This window comes from Talpa europaea (genome assembly GCF_964194135.1).
Source record: "Talpa europaea genome assembly, chromosome: 7".
NCBI classification, from domain to species: Eukaryota; Metazoa; Chordata; class Mammalia; order Eulipotyphla; family Talpidae; genus Talpa; species Talpa europaea.
Window position 1 is genome coordinate 125,106,091 of NC_140074.1, and position 17,366 is coordinate 125,123,456.

General features: G+C 51.2%; 2 protein-coding genes across 2 annotated transcripts; one reads left to right on the forward strand and one right to left on the reverse strand.

Annotated features, from left to right (window-relative positions):
• Positions 1-332: 332 nt before the first annotated feature.
• On the forward strand, positions 333-6,009 carry ICAM2 (intercellular adhesion molecule 2; the record flags this gene model as incomplete). The annotated part of the gene is made up of 6 exons (XM_084238033.1): positions 333-387; positions 2,241-2,507; positions 3,380-3,700; positions 3,964-4,242; positions 4,765-5,034; positions 5,678-6,009. The coding sequence occupies 6 exons, from the start codon at positions 333-335 to the stop codon at positions 6,007-6,009; spliced, it is 1,524 nt and encodes a 507-aa protein (XP_084094159.1).
• A 6,098-nt stretch (positions 6,010-12,107) lies between these two features.
• On the reverse strand, positions 12,108-16,301 carry GH1 (growth hormone 1; the record flags this gene model as incomplete). The annotated part of the gene is given in 7 exon segments (XM_084238034.1): positions 12,108-12,308; positions 12,462-12,623; positions 12,788-12,904; positions 13,085-13,245; positions 13,472-13,484; positions 13,486-13,509; positions 16,263-16,301. Coding segments are annotated over 7 exon segments (717 nt in total).
• Positions 16,302-17,366: the final 1,065 nt, after the last annotated feature.

Below are 17,366 nucleotides of genomic sequence, written 5' to 3' on the forward strand. Positions count from 1 at the left end.
TTACTTCGGTTGTCTTTTCTGTTAACTTGTAGGACTTTCTATGTCATGGAATACATCCCAGCAACTGGCATGTCTTAGGTGCTCAATAATTGTTTGCTGAAAGAATGTATGAATATAAGCCGTCCTACTTGGGACTTTTGTACCTTTTTCTAAAAAAGCTTTTATTACTTAAAATTCCTGTTTTGAATTTCCTTCAGAGTCTGGGGTATATTATTTGGAATATCTTCAATGATAGGAGATCTTAGTAAGAGACATAAGTCTCTCTTTTTGTCACCTGCTCCAACATTGCCATCTCCTTTCTTTTTCTGCAGCTTTTGGCTCTTCTCATAAGGATGGAAATGCTACTGTTGGGTGTGTGGGCCCTGCTGGCCTTCATCCCTTGCCCAGGTAAGGCTACTTGAGAAGGTCTTTAGTCAGTATATGCCAGGGCGCAGGTAGCTGGGGAATTCCTGAGTGGATGGCGCTGTAGTATTCATCCGGGAGAGATTCCTATTTTGTTGATCACTAGGACACAGAACCCTTAACTGTCTCTGCCTTGTAGCTGGGATAACCCAAAGGGCAGGATAATAGACCACGAGAGAGAACTCTCCCTGAGATATATGCCTTCTCTGCTTGACTCCCTGCTGCCCCAAGACTCTCCTGTTTTCTGCTCTTGAAAGTATTTTTACCTCTTTGTTGCCACCCTTTCTGTTACGATAAGCTACAGTAAGTTCCTAATGGGATGGGGCCCATAGATTAGTTTTAAGGAGCAAGTTCTCCAGAACTTGCAAGAAAGGAACGGGAGGGTCTCCCTGGTGGCGCAGCGGCTTGAGCGCAGCACTGTGAAGCTGACCTCAGCCTCTGCAGTGCGGGTTTGAGTCCCGGCCAGCCAGGGAGCTACCCACATGGCGCAGCAGACCTCTCCTGTCTCGCCCACTGCTTCCCTCAGCAGTGTATTTCTGTCCTTCTGCCTGTTCTGCTCCCTGCTCTGTTTCTTGTGAATTCTTGTGCTTCTGACCTGTATCCCAGTGCTTGTATGTATAAATAAATCTTAAAAAAAAAAAAAAAAGGAATTGGAGCCTCAGTGGATAACACTGCTCAAGAGTTGTGTTTTCCCAGAAGGGACTGGTATTTGGGAGTTGAAGTGGGTGGTGGGCATGGAGTAGGAACCTGAGGGAGGCTGTGCCTTCCCCTGTGTCAGGCATCTAAAATTTACCTGATTGCTCTCTAACTGCACCTGAGATTTCCCCACCAGACTAAACTTGTAAGCATCTAAAACCATCTTTGCCTTAGCACCAGAGCAAAAGGGAACGATCTCTTTTTTGAGAAGAAGAGGTAAAAAGTTCCGTGGGTCGCCCTGGGAGTCACCCAGTGGTTCTCAAAACTTGGTGTGCACAAGGATCACCAGGAGTGCTGGTTTTGTTACTTGTATACTTCCAGATGCTCCCTTTATGAACTCCTAATCATTCAGGCTGCAGGAGCTGGGATCTGCAGTTACACAAGCACTCTATGTGATTCTGGTGCCGGCAAGCCTTAGACCATAATTGGAGAGCAGCACCACTTTGACATATATATAACAAAGCTCTTTTTCCTGGGGGGTCTGCTTAACCCCCTGAGGGCCCTCAGCAGCTCATCCTGGAAGTTTAGGAAGAGCATGGTTTCCTGGTTTAGCCCATGTAATCCAGCCTATGATTTCCACCGTGGTTCTAGTGGAGAAATCAGGATCCCAAGAAAGACAGCAGAGGGGGTGGTGACAGAATCGGGGCTCTCACTTGTTCATTAAGGAGCTTTTTCTTGCCTAGTCCCCTGTACCCTTTTTATTCCTAAAGAATAACCTTAGAGGGCCTCCCCGGTGGCGCAGCAGTTGAGCGCTGGGTTGCGAAGCTGCCCGCAGCCTCTGCAGCGCCGGTTCGATCCCCGGCTGCTCCCCAGCCACCGGAGGAGGGTCCCGCATGGCACGCAGACCTCTCCTGCCGCCCGCTGCTCCCCTCAGCAGTGTACTTCGGTCCTTCTGCCTGCTCTGCTCCCCACTCTGGCTCTGGTGAATTCTCTCACCCTCCCGCGCTTCTGACTGTACCCAGTGCTTGTATAAATAAATAAATAAATAAATAAATAAATCTTTAAAAAAAAAAAAAAAGAATAGCCTTAGAGAATGGAATTCCTAGTCTCTAACCTTGAACTAGATTAAGAATAGGCTGCATGTTTTTTTGGGTCTTGTGGTCCTCACCAGAGTCTTTGGCATGTGTGGTTGATCTTTGCAGGGGCCACAGAAGATCTATTTGAGGTTTCTGTTTGGCCAGATCAGGCCCTGGTAAAGTCTGGACAGTCTCTCATGGTCAACTGCAGCACCACCTGTCCAGCCCCAGGACCCAGTGGAATTGAGACCTTCTTAAAGAAAAGCCAGGTGGGCAGAGGGCCTCAGTGGAAGGCGTTCCTCCTGGAGGATGTCACAGAGAATGCCGTTCTGCAGTGCTTCTTCTCCTGCGCAGGGATCCAGAAGGACACGAGCCTTGGCATCACCGTGTATGGTGAGAGGGGCTGCGAGGTGGGAGGAGAGAGGAGTGGGGCGACCTGGTGATGTCTTATTTAGGGAATAGTTAGAAACTCCTTTTAGGGGAGAGACTCAGGGCTCTTAGTAAAGATTTCTGTAGGAGATCTAGAATGCTGTAGGAATTCCAGAGCCAATTACTTCTGTTTCCCTTTGGTGGGAGCTTTTAAATGAAAACACCATCAAGAGCGTCCAGACATCTGTGCTTGAGAATATGTTCAGATGCAGGAGGCATATGTGAATAATGCTAATTACTAAATTATCAGAAAGTATAAAAATTAATGCTGATTTATTTGCCACAAAGTCTTAGAGTAAGTAGGGGCTGGAGAAAGGAGGGTCACTGTGGGCTGGGGCGCTTGAAGTCTCCATGGGAAAGGAGGCTCTTGCACTTCACTCCTGCAGGATGATGGGGAGTTGAAGTGATGGGGGTGGGCAACAAGGGTCTTTCAAACGAGCAAACAGCATTAGCAAAGATATGGCCATGAGACCAAGTGTGATCGCTCTGGGGTAAAAGTTTGGTTAATTAGGGTTGGGTTTTTGTGTGGTGCTAAGGAGCTCCTCAGTAGCTGCTCATGTCTCTGATGTACCTCGGGTAAGAGATGAGAGTTCCCCAGGTCAGATGCAGCAGCAATCAAAGCTTGGAACTTCTGCTCAGAAACACAGCCGTGTTTCTTGGCTGAGGCTTTAATCGCCTTGGACAGGCAGAACCAGAAAACTGACTTGTCCTCTCTAGGGCTGGAGTGACAGGAAGCCGACACTGTTGTTGGGATGGTTGAAGGGTATCAGGCACCTAGCACATTTCCTTCTGGAGAAGGGAGTGACTTTCACCAAACTCATCCTTTTGTCTTAAAGAGCCACCAGAGCAGGTGATGCTGGAGCTGCAGCCGGCATGGGTGGCCGTGGATGAAGCCTTTACTCTGAAGTGCCATGTGCCCACTGTAGCGCCCCTGGAAAACCTCACCCTTACCCTTCTCCAGGGTAGCTCGGAACTGCATAGAAGGAACTTCATGAGCTTGGCTGTGGCCACACAAAGAGCTGAGATCACCGTCAGTGTCAGAGCCCAAAGGGAGGACGACAGGTGCAATTTCTCCTGCCATGCAGAACTGGACTTGAGTTCACATGGTGGAGGGCTCTTTCACGGCAACTCGGCCACCAAGGTGCTCCGCATCTTTGGTGAGTCAGAGACTGGGTGTGGAAAGAACCCCAAGGCTTGTTTCTGTCATCTAACCTTGGCTTTTTGGGACTACATTCCCATAGGATGTTGCACGAGGGTTTGAGGGTAATTGCGGTCTACCCCTACCTGGGGTAGACCATCACCCTGGTGGTGGTGGGGGAGCAGAGAACACTTTAAACCCTACTCCCTCCCTACGTTGTAGGGTCCTACATGACACATGACTTATCATGGCCATTCTTTTCTTTTCCTCATGTTTGGGCAGAATTCTCTCAGAACCCCCAAATCTGGGTCTCTCCTCTTCTGGAGGTTGGAATGGCCGAAACTGTGAGCTGTGAGGTGGCTAGGGTGTTTCCAGCCAAAGAGGCAATGTTCTACATGTCCCTGGGAGACCAGGAGCTGAGCCCCTTCTTCTTCTGGAAGGGAGACGCAGCATGGGTCAATGCCACCGTCCGGGCCATGGAGATGGGTGATCAGGAGCTGTCTTGTCGTGTGTCTCTGGGTCCAGTGGAACTGAAAACGAGAAAGACAGTGCATGTCTACAGTAAGTGCCTTGTCTCCGCTCTTTCCCAGGAAGGCTCTCTGCCACTGGAAACTGCCACAGTAAAGGCTGGTGATGCAACTGCAGATATCTCTGCTAATCTTCACAGGGTGCACTCCCAAGTGGACATTAGTCTTCATCTTTCTCTGCTAAGTGGAGGCAGATGGGAGACAGTAGACGGACCCTGTGACCTTAAGCCATCCTACTTACAGAGGGGGTGTGTCTGCTTGAACTCACTCCTAGGAACAATTATTTGAGGTTTGAACAATTATTTGAGACGTGAAGATGAAGAAACGTCTTGCCTCTGAGGTGTAGCCAGATGTCCACATGTGGCAGTTATTCTAGGAGAGGCTCTCAAATTCCTATGCTGCCTGGCTGCCCCTGCCATCCAGCACTGAAGCAGTAATGGTATTCGCTCTTTGCCTGTTGTCTGCCTGCCCACGTCACAGCACCAAGCAGCCAGAGCACAGACGTGGCTGTCAGTTTTGAGAAATAACTTTACATCTCTTTTTCCTTCTCTCATAGGCTTCCCCCCACCAGTCCTGGAGGTAGAGGAATTATACCCATTGGCAGGAACAGACATTAATGTGACCTGCTCTGGGCATGTACTAACATCACCTAGCCCTACTCTTCGACTTCAGGGAGCCCCAGACCTCCTCGTGCCTGGGGAGCCTGCCTGGTTTTTACTTACCGTCAGGGAGGAAGATGATGGCAGAAATTTCTCCTGTGAGGCCTCTTTGGAGGTCCAGGGTCAGCAATTGATCAAAACCACTGCCATCCAGCTCCATGTCTTATGTGAGTAGAGGCCTGGCCTTATCAAAACAAGGGTTATTAGTCTCCCGTTTCCAGGCACCTTGATCAGCAGCTTCATTATTAAAGATGCCATAGTTTTCTCATTAAAAAAAAATCAAAGGAGAATATAAAATTAAAGCTCTCCAAGCCTACCTTACCACTAGGAAAGTGAGTTGGGGAGATACCGGAAGGGGAAACTGGGCCCAGAAAAGAGAAAGTGTCTCAGTGGATGAGCAGCATTAGCTGAGGACTGGGGACATGGGAAGAGCATATGACATTTCCACATGAAAATTTCTATTTTGAAAAGTAGAAAAATCTTCTCTGGATTCATCCCTACCCATGTCCTCACTAACTGAGAAGCAAAGATGGGGAGCAGAGACCCCCCCCCTCAGGACCACCAGTAACTGAGGGGTTCGGATCATCTAGTCCAAAATCACTGAAATGTCCTATGCTGCATCGCAGCCACCTTGCCCACAGGGAAGGGAAGTGGGGAGGGTGGCTCAGAGCAGGGGCCTGACGGTCCTCCCCTGGGGAAGGAAAGCTTTTGGCGGAGCTTTTGAATTAGGGGGTGGAGAAGGAGCTAAGCATGATGGCAAGGAGGGAATGCAGCCCACTGAGCTCAGTTCCCTGGGGGACTCTTTTCCAGACAAGCCAAGGTTAGAGGAATCCAGTTGCCCTGGCAACCAAACATGGGTGGAAGGGGCTGAAGAGATGCTTGCCTGCATCGCCAAGGGAAACCCTGCTCCAACCTTGGTGTGTACCAGGAACAGCATGATCTTTAGTCTGGAAGTCCCACAGAAGGCAACCCAGAACCACTCTGGGACCTACTGCTGCACGGCCACGAACCAGCTGGGCTCTGTCAGCAAAAAAATTGCTGTCGTCGTCATTCAAGGGTTCCTGCTGCCAGACCCATGGGAAACCCCCTGGGACTGGGGTTTCGTACTCAGATATGGTAAGGGGAAAGATTTAGTGGGCTGAAGAGGGGGAGACTGAGAAGTGGGGTAGGTGGGCTGGGGTGGGCCTGATTCTCTTGTCCCTGTACCCTCCTCATTCTCTGTCTTCTATTCTGGGGCAGTGCTGAATGAAGACGGCGTCGAGTCCCCCAACTTTGTCATCATTATTGTTGCCCTTGGAGCAGGAGTAATCACCATCACGCTGTGCTTGTGCTGTTGGCCCTGCAAAGTACAGAGGAGGAAACTGCCCTGTCGGCAGAAAAAGAAGAACAGACAGGAGCAAAGCCAGTTAGCTATTCCACACACAGAAGAGTGCAGCGCACAGAACTGTTAAACAGAAACAGCTATTTGGTTGAAGGAGACTTCCACCGGGTTTCCTAAGGAGGGAAGAGGGAGTTGAGGAGAAGGGAAGAGACAGAATGTGAGGCCACATTATCCTTTGTGCTCTTAGGTCCCATAAAACAACTCGGGCACCCGTGTCCCTTATATCCAGTCCACCCACAAGCTCTTTTTTCCAAGTTCACTTTGGTTACCAGGAATCTCTGTATCAGTGTTCAACTAGTCAGATGGCCTCTTGCTCCTTGCTGTGTGTTTTATTGTTCCTCTCTTAGACTTGAAAAAAAAAAAAAAGATCCTGCTCTGCTTCATCACCCCACTAACTGCCCACTGCCCCCAAACATCAGACTAAAGAGATGGCCAGATACATCATAGAAATGCAACTCTCCCCACCTGGTTCCTCCTAAGTGAGAGCTACTTTCTTAGTCCAGGGCCTGGACGCCTAAGGGACAGAGTGCTGAACAGGGACGGGCACCGGCACCGTATTCCCACCTACGCAGCCCCAGCTTCTGCAGCTGGGCGTCTGGAATACCTGCTCCCAGAGCTGAGCTTGACAACAGCATTAAGGGTCAGCGACTGGTTAGGCTTCAACTCACTAACTCTGCCGTGTGCCTTGGGGGATTGTGACAATCATAAGAAATTCCACATTGGTCAGACAAGCAGCTTACCTAGCCAGGTGTTCTGCCCTGAAGTGGAAGGTAGAGATCTTCCATGAAATTGTCTCATAGGTTAAGGGTTCCAGCCATCTTTGAATTCCTTCTCGTAATCCATTGTAGTAGAATAATCATCTGAGCGTTCACATTCGACACATTAATTTTTTTTTTTTACTTAGACCGTTAGGGTAGAGTTCCAATATTTATTTTTCCTTCTCATAAGGAAGTATTTATTTTCACGTGTCTACAAAATATTTCCTTTAAATTTCAGGAGGAATCCACTCATGACAATGTTCACCATGTGGTTTTATGATTTGGGTTCCTTCTCTGTTCTTTGGGAGAGTATATCCACCCTTGGAGAAGACATTCATAAAACCCCATTTTTTTCTCCAAAATTAGTCCTGTGTGAGCCACTGAAATGATAGCTAAGGTAAAAATAAAAGTGATTTTATGACATCTGAATGTCTTTTGTGTCATTGTTGATCTTACTGAGCCAAATGGTTGCACCTTGAGTACAATTTCTAAGAAAAGAATGTTACATTGGTAGCATAAACAGCCAGCCCAGGGCAGATGGTGGATTAACTCAGGGCAGCAACCTGTTAGACCCTCAACCCTACAGTCCATACTTCCAGAGAGAGGTGTACAGCCTTCCAAATTTCAGATACCATCAGACATCAAAGTGAAAGAAACCCATTCTTGCCAGACCTTCCCTGAGGGTGGGGTTATGAATTAGAAATAAGTATAACCCTCTGGTTTCAACACATACAAAGCCCTGCACTAACAAAGGTGAAAACACACGCCCTGCCCCCCCTCCCCCCACGAGCTTGAAGTCTTGAGGGAAGGTGGGCAGGAAAGCTTCACTGCACCTTAGCTCCTATGGGGGTGGGGCACGGGGAGCGGGCAGAGCACAGGCTGTTAGAATGCCCAACTCGGGAAGGAGACTGGAAATACTGCTTTTGATTTCGCAAAACAGCATCCCCCAAATGACCTCAGCTTCAATGTTTCCACCAAATGTGGTAGCCACTGGTCTCATGTGCGCTGAGCACTTGGGGAAACACATTAGGAAAAAAGTTTAAGGGATTATGGAGTGGTCTGATCTAGGGATCTCCAGCCATGTTGGTGTCTTGGCATCAGTTGCATCTCAGGCCTGCAAACCCCACGTCATGACCTCCATGCCCAGAGACACAGAGACTCCAAAAATAAAAAATAAACTGGAGGGAGATGGCGGTCATTCTGACTTGTAGACCACCATGGAGAGCCGGGAGGCTCAGCCTCACCCTGCTTTTGCTTCCCACTGCCACATGGTGTCACTGTTGACAGTGTCTTACACCATCCCTCAGTCCTCAGGTTCTGCAGAGCTGCTCCTGGGTTGGCTGCCACGAATCTGAGAAGGACAGTTTGCTTCCTCCTGGCTTAGTCCAGCTAGGGATAAATCCTTGCCTGGGTTTTTAGGACTACAGCTCTTAGAGTCCAGTTCTATGGATTATTCCTCCTGAAAGGCTGCTCAGATTTGGGGTCTTCCTCATGTAGAAATAGAGCTTCAGTTCCCTTCCCCTCCTCAGGGATCCTCAGAACCAGGGACCTGGCTGCTCCTCCTTAAAGCACAAAGGGTCTCAAAGCACAAAGGGTCTCATTCCAGCTCTTTTCCAGAACCCCATGCACTGCAAGTTTCTGATCATACTTTTTCTGAACTAGAAAGCAACCAGCTCATACTTAACTAGAGTTACTCTGTTTTCAGAGGAAGAAGCTACCTTTAATACCCCAAAATTTTATCCTCTTAAGAAAGTCAAGATGACTTTCTAGTGTCTTTCTTAGACTTGAGGAAACACAAGTTAACTCTTCCTTACTATAGGGATAGCAATAGTAGTTCTCTGTAACAGGATTATAGTTGGAAAGACACGGCACAGTACTTGTGAAAACACTGGTGTGGTGTTGTGTACATGTGTTTACAAGGATCAGGTTTTATTATGACACTAATAATGCTGGTGGTAATTATACCCATAATGATTATAAACTTAAAGCAAGAGTCAGAAATCCATGGCAACCACTGACGCCTTGAAAAGTCATATACACAGTCTATACCTCCTCTGCTCCGTTGTGTTCTCTCTTCCTCCTTTTCTACTCCTTTTCCTCTTCCCTCCTCTACTTTTCCCCTCCTTTTATTCATCAGATTGAGGACCACAGCCAGCAGGATGACCAACTGTCCCAAGTTTGTACTGAGCTCAAGGGTTCCTGGGACGTGGGATTTTCAGCACTAATATTGGGAGAGTCTTGTGCAAAATCTGGAGGAGCTGGTAAGCTCACTGAAGGTGTTTCTCAGCCACGTCAGGGCCTTCTGAATTAAAGAAGCTGCGAGGCAAATTGTCAAGTTTGCTTGGCCCAGAAGCCCAGATCCTGTAACTCTGAAGCAGGCTTGTTAAGAAAGGGGAAATGCCAGTTGGTTCTGAAATACGTATAAATGGACAAAACTCATTGTGGTTCAGGAAAGCTGATGGAAGGTATTCAAAAGAGGACATTTTAAGTTAAGGTGATTTTAAAAGATAACATGGTGTGAGAAAGACATCCTAGGGATTCCAGATTTCTAGAATTCCAGAAATTTCAGATTTCTGCCTATTGAATTCTTCCCAGAATAAATCTCACTAACCTCAGGAAGATTTTTTTAAATTAGAAAATATTTGTAATGTTTTAATTGTGGTAAAACAAACATAATGTAAATTTACCATCTTAGCTATTTTTAAGGGTACACTTCAGTATTGTCAAGTACAATTCACTTGCACAACCAGTCTCTAGAAACTGTGGCTGTGAAACTATAGACTATGGTTTCATCTGGGAAAATCGAAACTTTGTCCGCATTAAACAAAACTCCTGGGCCTCCCCCGTGGAGCAGTAGTTGAGCACTGGGCTGCGAAACTGCCCACAGCCTCTACAGCTGCTCCCCTCAGCAGTGTACTTCGGTCCTTCTGCCTGTTCTGCTCCCGCTCTGCCTCTGGTGAATTCTCTCACCATGCCACGCTTCTGACTGTACCCAGTGCTTGTATAAATTAAATAAATCTTTAAAAACAAAACAAAACAACTCCCGATTCCCCAGCCCCAACCCCTGGCAGCCGCCATTCCACTTTCTGTCTCTATGAATCCGGCTGCTATGGGTCCCTCAATGGAGAGGAATCACGTAGAACAGTCTTTTTTTATTATTATTACTTTTTTTAAAAGAATTATTTATTTATACAAGCACCTGGTACAGTCAGAAGTGCGAGCGGGTGAGAGAATTCACCAGAGTCAGAGCAGAGAGCAGAACAGGCAGACTGAGGAAGTACACTGCTGAGGGGAGCAGCGGGCGGCAGGAGAGGTCTGCGCGCCATGTGGGACCCTCGCCCGGCGGGTGGGAATCAAACCGATGCTGCAGAGGCTGCGGGCAGCTTTGCAACCCAGCGCTCAGCCGCTGCGCCACCGGGGAGGCCCTAGAACTGTCTTTTTAACGACCTCTTAGAATTAGAAACTGAAAGAGCCACAACTTACCCACGCCACTCATCTCCTTTTGCTTCTTTTTGCCAATATAATAACTGTGGACAAGCATCCTAACATCTCTGTGATACTTAACTCACGGTCCTCAACCTCTCATGTTTAAAACTACGCTTATCCAGATCCCAAGCCTGACCAGTTAAGTCAGAACCTCAGGGAGTAGAGGATATTGCAAGAGTCATTTAAAACAGAACCTACCTGCATCCACTTTGGATAATTCTAATGTACAGGTGTTTCTCATTTGCGAGGAAGGTGGCTGTGGCTGCCTATTTGAAAAGCTGAAAGGCAGGCTGAGATTTGGCAAGTCAGAGAGTCTAGGGTAGATAGTCTTAAAATTTTTAAACCTTTGCAAAAAGTGCTGTAGTATGTTTGTCATTTTCTACCAGCAGGGATGGAGTTGATCCCGCCATGGCCTGAAGGAGCGGAGCGGATGCACTCTGGAGATGGCCACCCCCCCTGCAGTCTACTGCTCTCCTTACAGCCTCCCCTTACAGCCCTCTTAAAGAGCGCTGACACCACCTACTCCCCTCCCCCACCCTCTCTTCCTGCCACGTTCATTCAACAAATACTTCTTTCCACCCCCCAAAGATTTATTTTTATTTGTTTGTGCATACAAGAACTGGGGTGTAGGCCAAAGGTTCAGGGTGGGTTGTGTGTGCGTGTGAGGATTCACCAGAGACAGAGTGGAGAACAGAACAGGTGGATCTACTGAAATACACTGCAGAGGGGAGCAGCAGGAGAGACAGGCGTGTCTGCTGCACCATGTGGGTCAGCTCCCTGGCAGGGGATCGAACTCACGCTGCAGTGGCTGCCGATAGCATCATGGTGCAGCGATTTAACCCCTTGCAGCACCAGGGAGGCCCACTACCCACTGCTCTTAGAGCAATTAATTGCCCATGCACAGCTTGTGGACCAATGTGATTGGGTTAATTTTTGTCCTTAAAATAGTCCCAGTGTAGATTAGTGGCCAATCTGATTTAAAAACTAGGTTTCACAGCCCCTCCCTACCCCTCGCACCGTGTTGTGTCCCTCACAGGGAGGCTGAGCCTGCGGGGTGTGATTTAGCCCTTCATGTCCAACCCTCAGTACTTGTGCACTTGGGGCTAACGTGCATTCACCTTACAGTTTCTGCACAATAGTGATTCTGTTTTCTCTCTTCTCACTGCGGGGTTTGGGCCTCTGCTCTGCATAGCCAGTCCTGCTTACAGTTCTTCCCGCACCTGGGGCCTAGGCTTGGTGCTGCGGTGCTGGTGGGAAGGGAGGAATACTTCCAAGGCTTTTTGGGGGTGGTCCTGACCACTCACGCCCGGCCCGCTGGAACTCAGGCCCTGCGGAGTGGACTTGGTGTGAACAGAGAGGGGTGAATGTGTCAGTTTCATTCTAGCCCAGGAAGAGCCTGTTCTGTTTTGTTCAGCCCCCCGGGTGCCTAGTAGGCCCCATCAGGTCCCTGCAGCTGCCTCCCCAGCCTGCCCTGGCCCGTACCCCCCAGCCCAGCCTATAATAGAGTAACACCATTGAGACGATATATGATGCAACTTTATTTTATTATTAGGACAGGACAGTGGGCACAGCGTGGCACTGCCCAGGCCGGGGGCGGGGTGGCAGAAGCCAGCACCTAGAAGGCACAGCTGCTTTCCACGAAGCGGCGACACTTCATGACCCGCAGGTACGTCTCCGCCTTGTGCAGGTCCTTCTTGAAGCAGGAGAGCAGCCCGTAGTTCTTGAGCAGCGCGTCGTCACTGCGCAGGTTGGTGTCAAACCTGTCGTAGGTTTGCTTGAGGAGCTGCCCGGGCCGGGAGCTGCCGTCTTCCAGCTCCTGCGGGAGAAAAGGGGGAAAGAGACACCGAGTCCTTGCGAGCTCTGAGGCCAAGGCTGCTCTGCTCCAGAGAGCGCAGCATTTCTGCTCCCCCACCCCCAAGGTTACCCCAACCCTCAGCTAGTCATTGAGGGTCCCACACGCCATCCCCACCCGCATCAGGGCCAGGATGCCCTCTTCCAGGTCCTTGAGCTTCTCGTAGAAACGGTCCGAGGTGCCAAACACCAGGCTGTTGGTGAAGACCCGGCTGAGGAACTGCACTGGCCCGAGCCAGGACTGGATGAGCAGCAGCGAGAAGCGGAGCAGCTCCATGTCCTGCAGGCAGGGGTGGGCGGTGGTCATGGGGGATCCGTCACCCCCACAGCCCCCATTCCCTGGAGAGCAGCACCCCAGGGGGCTGCCCGGATTCCTGCAGCAAGAAGGGGTGATCTTCTTAGGAAGTGGGGAGCCCCTTTCCTTGGTGGGGCACAACCACTCACAGATCTTTGCTGGGCCTCGTCCTTGCCGGTGGGGGCTGGGATGGTCTCCGAGAAGCAGAAGGCAGCCTGGGCGTTCTGGATGGAATATCTCTGTCCCTCCGGGATGTAGGCGCGCTCCTGAGGGAGGGGACCCCCGCGCAGGGTTTATTTCCACCCTCCGGCAGTTTATGCTCACCGCGTGCACCTTCAGTTGGTTAAAATAACCCTGAACTTGTGAGTTTTCTCCCGTGATGTACCCGGGGAGAGGGGTCCACCTTCCTGCCACCCCCCGTGAGCACCCATTCCTGGGGAGCTTACAAACTCTTTGTAGGTGTCAGCAGCCAGTTGGTGAAGGTGCTGGGCTCGGAGCACAGCGTTGGCAAACAGGCTGGACAAGGGCATGGCCGGGAAGGCGCCCACCTCTTGAGGCCAGGGCAGGCAGAGCAGGATGAAAGCCAGGAGCACGGAGGTCCGAGGGCCTAGCGAGAAGGGAGGCCGAGGTGGGGCCCAGACGCAGGAAGTCAGCCTGTTCCCTGCCCCAGGGGCCTTCCCTTCTCCCCTCAACCCCCAGGGACTGCGAACACTGAAAATTTAGCCAAATGTCTGGGTGTAGCCGCAGGAGGGGCAGCGCCCCTGTCCATCTGCAGCGTCCCCACACTACCCCTCAAGACACATCAAACCCAAAGGGATTTTAGGGGAACTTACCTGCAGCCATTGCCACTGGGTGAGCTGTCCACGGGACCCTGAGTGGTTTGGGAGCTTGGTCCTGGGATCCTGGAATGGGTCCCCTGCTGGCCCTTTTTATACCCTGGCCCCTTCTCTCCCTCTCTATCCCCGCGTATTTGCTGTATATATTTATGCATGGGACCATGATGGCCTGTGCTGATGGATAATTTAGAACCTCCTCCCACTCAGCCTGTTCCCGCTCCTCTCCTGGGGTCATGTCCCTCAGGCTTGTCATCTTTTCCTCTCCACTGACACCAGCATCGTGAGGGGTGTGTGCTCAGGGGCCCAGCTAGAGAGACCACCCAACTGTCCTCTTTTGAAGGGGGATGTGGCAGAAGGGGAGGGGTCTGAGTCCAGGCAGGCTCTGGCTGGGGATCATGGTGGGCCTGTCCCCCAGGGTGAGAGGGCCCGATCTGGACCCCAAAGGGGGGACGATGTCAGATGGCTGTGTGGTGAGATGTGCCAGCCCCCTCCTCACCCTCCATGCCTTTCCTCCCCGCTGCACAGCTCCCCTCCACCCACCAGATTCCACACCTTCACCTCCAGCCCCATCCACCCGCCTGGCCCCACCTGAGGCAACGGGGTGCAGAGCTAGTGCTGGCAAATAGAGGGCGCCAGCCCCACACATCGCCCTCCCCTCTCCCTTCTGTGGGGGCTCCCCGGAAGGGTGGGGCAAAGAACCAAAGCTTCAGGCAAAGCCTCTGCTCCCGGGACCAGCTGCTGAGATGCAAACCAAGATGCAGAAATGCCTGGAACAGAGACCACAGGCGTCCTCCCGCGGCCCTGCCACCATCTGATGATCTCAGGTGGAAGAGCCCTGGAGGGCTGGAGTCTACTCCCCAGCCCTGAAGCTCAGGGCACAGCACCCTGAAAAATGCTGCACCCAGTCACTGCCTTGTCTTCGCGTTCTTTCCTCTCCTTTTCACATCCCTGCGGGGCCCACCAGGTCGTGCTGCGCATGCCTGTGCCCTCGTCCGGGCCCTCACGGCCACCTTGTGAAGGGGCATCTTCACAGCCCCATTTTACAGAAGAAGATATCGAGGCCCAGGGAGGCCACCTCAGGGAAGGCAGCTCTCCAAAGCCTCCCTCTCCACGTGTTGCACCCCCCAAGCCCTTTCTCCAAAGCAGACTGGATGGAAACCGCTGCTATTTTAACTCGCAATCCCTCTGAGCACCGAGGCCCTGCCCCTCATCTCAAAGGGCCCTTGGCGCCTTTTGTCCTCTCCTGGGGGCGGGTTGTCAGCCCTTACTTCCTAGATGAGAGAGGTCCAATCATGGGGTGCATGTCAGAGACCTCACAGAAAAGCAAGGCTGCTCCCTTCCAGCCTCCTGGTGCCCAGGGTCCCCAATTTCAACATCTGGAGGTCACCGGCATCAAATCACCCCCAGGGATCACCACAGGAAAGAACATAGCCCCTTCCACCCCTGGAGTCTAAGAACATTTACCACTTGACCCAGTGGGAAAACAAACAAACGAACAAGCAAACCCTTGTAGAGTGGTTGGTTATGCCGTTGGCAACCGACGTGGACAAGTCGAGCCCCGGAGCACCAGCGCCTGTGCCACCTCCCCTGTTAGAGCCAGAAGATAAAGCTTCCTTGTTCCCCATCATCCTGAGCCAGTGCCCAACTGGTACCCCTGGCTCAGTATCTCCAGGGGAGGGCCTGGGACCTATAGGAGCTGTTCCCCAGAGAGCAAGGGGGGATCAGAGGGGTTCTCATCAATGAAACTGGCTCTGAGGAAGGTGGGGCCTTGGGGCAGATGAGGACATTCCTTTCTTCTTCTTTCTCCAGTTCCACCAAAGAGGGTCTCTGAGTTCTATGCAGCCTGCCCCCCCCAAATCCCCTTCCTCCTACGTCACCTGGCCGAAAGGGCACTGACTTGGAATGACCCCCGACCCCCGTGACAGGCTTCTAGCTGATGCTGGAGAGACTTGTATGTGACTGTGGACCGTGGGAGAATTCTCGGCCTTCCCCTAGGAGTGAAGGGTACGGGCGGCGCTGCTCGAGAGCCACCCACGGCAGGCACGGGGAGGTGGAGCTGAGGCTCCCCGCACGAGGCAAGTGACTGCTCGGAGCAGGTGGGACCCGCCAGGGCAGGGGAGCCTCTCTCCTCACCACACCCACCTCAGTTCACCCCAGAATTAGCTGGACCCTGGGACTCCGGGAGCGCCAAGTATATGTTTGTGCAGAAGGTTACCATGGTAGCCATGGGACCCAAAGACGAACGACTTGAAGGGGGTGAGGGGATCTTGATGGTTCTTTTCTCAAGTCTGGACCTTTTCAGTGATGGAGACACACGTACGTTCAGTGCATGGACAACTGTGAATTAGACTTGGGGTCTTCCCTCAGGGCTGGGAAGTCAAGCTCTCCTCTGTGGGGCACCCTTTGGGCCAGAGCCGCAGCTGCTCCAGGTTCAGACTGTCCACTGACCTCCGGGTGGCTGCCAGAGGGGAGAGGCTGTGATTGGCATCTCAAGATCAAGAGACTTGGGGTGAAACCCCTACTCCCCGCCCCCAGCATCTTGCTTTTTCCCCCCTTTATAACTTGGAACCCCTGGCTTTCAGGGTGTTCGGAAGTCCTCTAGATGCCCAAGACGCGACTCCCTTCGGAGTCCTCTGTGCCTGTGGTGGAAGTTCATACAGCTCTTTCGGTCCGGAAGGGACCCCTTCAGGCTTCGAGAGCTCGGAGTTTCAAGTCTGAGGGGTATGAAGCAATCTCATTTTTAAAAAATGTTATTTTTAAATTTTTAAATGAAGTGCTTTTTTCTTACATTGTTGTTCATTTTGGCAATCTCGTTTTTCACTGTCATGATTGGCCTGGGCTGAGGAACAGCTTCAGAGGGGCCGGGGGCAGCTTTCCACTCCCTTCTTGGGCTCGTGAAGGCCACATGTCCCACCACTAGCTCTGTCCAACCTTCCTTGAGGCCCGAGGCAGGGATGGACGTGCTCCATCTCCTCTCTGCTTCCAGTGCGAGTCTCAGCACCAAGCTAAATGCACTGGATCAAGGTCTTTGGTGACTACTCTGTGGGGGTCCGAAGCGAGAGATGGGGAGGGAGATCCACATCCTGACGCTGGGGACAGGGTGAGGCCCATTTCATTCAGAGGACACTCAGCTTAAGGACATAAAGATTCTCTGAACATCCAAGTGGTGGCTCCCCAGTCTGGCTGTGGACGGAACTTTCTTCTGTGCAAAGCTAAAACTTGTTCGATGGAAGCAGAGGCAGCTGAACCCCAGGCACTTGAACCCCAGGATGAGGACCACAGGCATAAGAAAATCAGCACAAAAAACCCACCCAGTGTCACCCGATTTAATGAAGCAAGTCTCATCTTCCCTCACATCTGTATTGCACGTTTCAGTGTGCATCAAGTTTTCACTTCCTTTATCTCGCCAGACCCTTGGGTTTGCCAGAGGGTTCAAGCATGGAGGAAGGGCCTTTGGGGGCACTCCTGTGTGATGGGGGTGTTGTTTTCACTGGTTCAGGATCTCTGAACAATCCAGACATGCGTAGCAATCTACCTAACTGGCCTGACTAAGAATTTCCCACTCTGGGGAGGGAGTTCCATTGAACAGGAAGTAGCAAGAACCAAGGTGCTTTCCTGGTGGGTGCCCCTGGCTGGAAACGACCTTTCCTTCCTTTGATCTTATTCTGTTTTTCTTTTGGGAGGGGGGTGTGTGCACTTGTGTGTGTGGACATCTTACTCCCCTTACAGGACTATAAGCTCTTTTAGGCCACATGCTTGCTTTTCCTTTACCCACTCATTCATTCATTCATTCATTTTCTTTTTTTGTGCATGACCTGGTTCAATGAGTACTTGCCACTCCTTCCATGTGCCAGCCACTGTACCAGGCAGGTGGACACACAGAGATGAACAG